We start from the raw sequence: 5,764 nt of genomic DNA on the forward strand, positions 1-5,764 counted from the left end.
GTCTGCCATGAAATTTTTCAAGATCCTGTCATCCTGGCATGCAGCCACAGTTTCTGCAGAGCCTGCCTTCAGAAATGGTGGACAGACAAAACAGTTCTTGAGTGCCCAGTCTGTATGACACCATCTTCAGTTTATGATGCACCTCAAAATTTGGCACTAAAGAACCTGTGTGAAGATTGGAGACTGGAGAGACTTTGGAAACGGTCTGAGGCTCTCTGCAGTCTGCACTCTGAGAAACTCAAACTCTTCTGTCTGGACCATCAGCAGCTACTGTGTGTCATCTGTCTGCACTCAGAAACACACAAAAACCACACCATCAGACCCATCGAGGAAGCAGCTCGGGATTGCAAAGAAAGACTTAGGGAACTCCTGGAACCCTTACAGGAGAAACTGAAGGACACTAGAGGAAATTTTGATCAAACAGCTCAAGATATTGAAGTTCAGGCTCAAGACACTAAGAGGCAAATAAAGGATGTGTTCTTGATGCTTCAGAAGTTTCTCCAAGAGGAAGAGGAGGCAAGGATTGGTGCAGTGACGGAGGAAAGGAATCAGAAGAGCGAGATGATGAAAACGGAGAGCGAAGCTTCGAGTAGAGAGATGTCAGCTCTTTCTGACACAGTCAGAGCCACAGTGGAAGTTCTGCAAGCTGAAGATCTTTCATTTCTGCAGAAATACAAGACTACAGCTGAAACAGTCCAATGTTTCCCATTGAATGATCCAGACCCAATCCCAAGAGCTCACATAGACACAACCAAACACCTGAACGACCTGTCCTTCAAAATCTTGGACAGTCTGAAGGACAAGATAACCCCAACCAGGCCCCCCCCACCTGATCACAAACCACAACTATCACCAAAACCACCATCAGCAGAAAATGATGATTTGTCCTTCAGAGAGACACCTGCAGTTGTCTCTCTGAGGGACAATCTGTCCAGTCTAAATGTTAGAGCCAGACGGTCCTTGTATGAAACTATATCCAGCAGTTCTTCCCAGAGTGAAGCAGTGTCGATGACTCAAGACCCACGAAGGAGGAGTGTGAGTGTCTTTCCATTCAACCATCAGCCAAAATATGCACGAGTCATACCTCCCTCCAAGTCCTACCGAGGACAAGACCCGTTTGGTTCCCAAGGCAAGATTACACAACCAAAACAGCAAGAGCGCCCCCAGCCACTCCCAACCCATCTAGCCACCACCACCCTATTCACCCGACCTCGTCCTCAAGTCAACTACTATGCTACAACCCCACACACCCGCAGATGATACCGGCCACTCAGTTTGAACACCGAACATTCTTGGTGATGACAAAAAAAATATTTTTGGACTGTTGTGCACTAACTGTACCCACAGTAGGTTACAATTCCAAAATCAATAAGTATGAAGTGATTTTAAATTTAAAGCTGATTTATTGGCTGCACATTCATCATATCATACTTGAGTAACACATGTAAGATACTGAACTCATGCAGGCTTTGTCTTGGAAACATTCTAAATATGATATTTACAACAGTAAAGAAATGCATGTAGAGGTTGGATTAGAAATGTAGAGGCTCAAGGCTACATCTGTTGCTACTAGCAAGTTGTGTTTTGGGTATGGAATAAAAAAGACAATATATTTTGTTCTGTTTCATCAGTATTGATCCTTTTTTTTTTTTAAACTGTCCACCGAGAGTTTGGCAATGCTATAGGACTGAATTGCTACATTGTTGGAGCACTCTGTTGAACTTCACCCAATATCATTAGCTTGCGTCTGCGTGTGTATAGATTAGATTAGATGCTTGTACAAAGGTTAATTTATATTACTCAACAGTGCTGACTGCATTTATAGAACACAGTTTTCACAGAGACTTATCAGAAACATTAACTGCATGTAAATGGATTTTAAACTTGTTATGGTGTCTATAAAAAAAATGTCATAACTGACCATCAGAACAAGAAATAAAGTAACAACATGAACTAAAAACTAAAATATGGTCAATTTTGTGATTCTGCAATATATGGCATGTTTAGATGTCAGCTCAATAATTATTAGCATGGGTGGAACATATGAAAGAAGATACAGAGTATTTAAATGTACTGTATGTTAGTTGCCATCTCTTACCATGAAACACAATCCAGCTCTATAACAGTTCATGGTCTCTTACTAGTAATGCATGAAACAAATAATGAAATACTCTCTTTCTTCCCTTTGAAAAAATGCCCAAACATACAAGTGCAAACTGTAAAAGACCTTCCACACCAAGAATAACTAGAATGATAAAGATATGAGCATCCACACTGATGAACAATAACGTTGTGTAAACAGTGGACCCAAGCTGCTCTATGTTGCACAGAAAAATCTGAAGGATCTGGGTTCACAATGTTCTTCAAACACAAGAGGAGTTAGCAGAATCTAACATGAGAATGTTTTTTTTGAATTTTACAAATTGTATTAATACTTTGGTAAAGAAGATAACCATCACTCATGAAATCACAAATCAAAAGTGATTCTAATGATATTGTTCACCACTGTCATTGTGGCCTCCGCCAAGTTGCAAAGGTTTTTAAAACAATACTTTCGAAGTCATTGTTATAGGTATTGTTCTTGGTATGATGTCCTGGGAACCCATAAAGAAAACAGAAGGGAGAAGTGGAAATGCTATGAAACTGTGATACTGCAACTCCTCAATGTATTTAAGACTTACATAGAAAGCATTTCTGTACACAAGTAATGCAAACTGTTTTGATGGGACTGGTCAAAAGCAATGTTGACTGTCAACATTTCATGCATAGCTTAGGTGGTTGCGTCATCTACATCATGCAGGAACTTGCTGTCATTACCGTAACTAGCCTGGCCTGCCTGCTAGCTTGGCCCACTTCATATATATCATGTGCTGCAAATGAATCCAAAAAAGATAACACACTGACCACCAGTGCAATTGCAACAAATCATTAGAACATTATAAATACAAAATTTATAAAATTCTGATTAAAATGGGCAAAATGCAGCCAAGCATCATGTTAAAGTGGGACATATGAGGAAGTAAAGCTTATCTAAATGTGGTATATGAATGTGAAGCTCTTAGAGTGTAATGAGAGAAAAACGCTTGGAATGAAATTCATAGTTCCACCCATTACCTGAACCACAAACCAGAAAACCCAGTTCCATTTGTCCTGATAACATGCACCGACTAACAAAAGCCTCATAACTGCAAGGGCGGCAACCAAAGCAAACAGCAGAAATCCAGGAAACTTCAACGAGCTGCTGATTCCAGGATTAAACATTTTGAGAAGTTTCTGAAGGAGCAGAAATTGGGTTTTCTGTCACGAAGTTTGTCAAGGTATTTTTCTTCTAAACACTGAGATTCTTCTTTAGGATTTTTTTCTCATCGCCATCAAGAACCCAGTCTGTGTTAGTAACTGTTTCTGTTGAGCTTGTTAAGCCACTGTGAGATAATGGCTTCTCGGCCAGAGGAGAATCTCTACTGTCCTATCTGCCTTAAGATTTTTCAAGATCCTGTCCTTGTGTCATGCACCCACAGTTTCTGCAAAGCCTGTCTTCAGAAATGGTGGACAGAGAAAACGATTCTTGAGTGTCCACTTTGTAAGAGAAGATCTTTAGATAAGGATCCACCTCAAAACTTGGCACTAAAGAACCTGTGTGAAGCCCTTTTACTGGAGGGAACTGAGAGACTTTCAATACGGTCTGAGGCTCTCTGCAGTCTGCNNCAGACTCTTCTGTCTGGACCATCAACAGCTACTGTGTGTCATCTGTCTGCACTCAGAAACACACAACACCCACACCATCAGACCCATCGAGGAAGCAGCTCGGGATTGCAAAGAGGGACTTCAGGAATTCCTGCCGGTCTTAAGAGAGAAACTGGAGCACTTCAAAGAGACTAAAGGAAACCTGGATCAAACAGCTCAAAAGATCGAAGTTCAGGCTCAAGACACTGAGAGGCAAATTAAGGATGTGTTCTTGATGCTTCAGAAGTTTCTCAAAGAGGAAGAGGAGGCAAGGATCAGTGCAGTGAGGGAGGAAAAGAATCAGAAGAGCGAGATGATGAAAACAGAGAGCGAAGCTTTGAGTAGAGGGATAACAGATCTTTCTGACACAATCAGAGTCGCAGACGACGTGCTGCAAGCTGAAGATATCTCATTCCTGCAGAGCTACAACACCACAGCTGAATTAGTCCAAAATTTCCAGTTGGATGTCCCACAGAAGACGCCAGAAGCTCTCATAGACGTGGACAAACATCTGAACAACCTGTCCTTTAAAATCTTGGACAGTATAAAGAAGAAGGTTTCCCCGACCCAGCCCCCAAAACCCCCACCCTACCACAAACCACTACAACCATACTACAAACCACCACCACCACCACCACCACCACTACCAGCACCAAAGACTTCAAAGGCCACTTTGGTGGAAGAGCTGAAAAGACTAAATGTAGAACTAATGAACAAGAACCGTTATAAGGAGACTGGACTCTTTGGTACATCCCAGGGTGGAGCTGTGTCCAGGAAGCCATTAAATCGTGAGCCACCAAGTTGTAATACAAGAGTAATCAGCAAGAAAAATCCTGTTCCACGCAGCTATGATCCACGTTATCAAGGATTTGCCTTTCCCCCCACTGCCAGCTCTTATTATTTTGGTTACCCATATGATATACCCCCACTTCCCCAACTTCCCACTTTGCCCACTCTGCCAACGTCATATTACTCCTCCAATACTGGCTACTCACCATGGAGATAAGATGTTTTTATGGATGTAGCATTGGCCAGTATCACTGTAGTGATAACCCAGGACGAATAGCTGCTGCAATGCTGTAGCTGATAAACTAAACATCACAGGAATTTGCAAATGAATTTTTCTGTGGGAAACAGACTGTTCTGACAGCACAACACAAACATCTCAGACCACCTTTTCCAGGTGGGCCCGGGTATAGTGTCTTGGTCTGCACCTGGGTTCGGGGCATTCACAATGGTAATGTTTTACGCTCATTAGTCATGGATTCAGACTGAACTTCCTCTGTGAAAGCCCTGAAAGTGAATTTAGAGCTTCCCAGTGTTCTGAAGACACACTCTGATTTATAATGAAGGGACAACCGTCCAACAAGAACTGGACTTTAAGTGCTGAAAAAACAGAACAACAAGAGCAAAAATACATTGAAGGCAAAAATGAAATGTGTTTATATTGATTAATATCTTTTCATATTCAGTGTTTTTTCAGCTAAAGAGGTAAAATAATTTTCTAAAACAGATTTCTTTCCAAATGACTCTTCATTCATTCTGTTCTGTTGGTCATTTTTGTGAACATATGTGGACAAAGGTGGAGATCTGACATTCAGACTTTAGATATTTTTGCTGAAATAAATGATTCTGTACTGTTTTGCATGAATGTAACACCGCTGTTCTTTAGAGATGCTTATTGTTATTATTATTATGCTTACTGGGGGTGGACAAAATAATACAACCAGCTGATAATACAATGCCAAATTCAGTAAAGAATAAAGTGATTTGTACATTTACTTAAGCTTTATTGACTGTATCATCATCATCACCGTTATCATCTTCATCACAGGGCTTGCGTGACTATATGTAAATGTAAGGCATGAAGGTGTACACACACACACACACACACAACACCACACACAACACACACACACACACACACTTTAGACCAGAGCAAGGTAATAGGAAGTAGCTACAGGCCTTTCTGTTCTTTCAAAAGAAAATTTGTTAGCAACCATGTTTTTTATGAGGTTTTAATAGACTTGATTTTACACAA

The 5,764-nt window shown here is 40.9% G+C and overlaps 1 protein-coding gene across 1 annotated transcript; it reads left to right on the forward strand.

Moving 5' to 3' along the window:
* Positions 1 to 6: 6 nt before the first annotated feature.
* LOC118336857 lies at positions 7 to 5,379 on the forward strand (the record flags this gene model as incomplete). Its single annotated transcript, XM_035673612.1, is given in 4 exon segments — positions 7 to 1,252; positions 2,331 to 2,349; positions 3,411 to 3,701; positions 3,703 to 5,379. Coding segments are annotated over 4 exon segments (2,583 nt in total), but the record flags the coding sequence as incomplete, so codon positions are not given.
* Positions 5,380 to 5,764: the final 385 nt, after the last annotated feature.

This window comes from Morone saxatilis, unplaced genomic scaffold (assembly GCF_004916995.1).
Source record: "Morone saxatilis isolate NCDOM2014 unplaced genomic scaffold, NCSU_SB_2.0 Contig3, whole genome shotgun sequence".
In the NCBI taxonomy this organism is placed as follows: Eukaryota; Metazoa; Chordata; class Actinopteri; family Moronidae; genus Morone; species Morone saxatilis.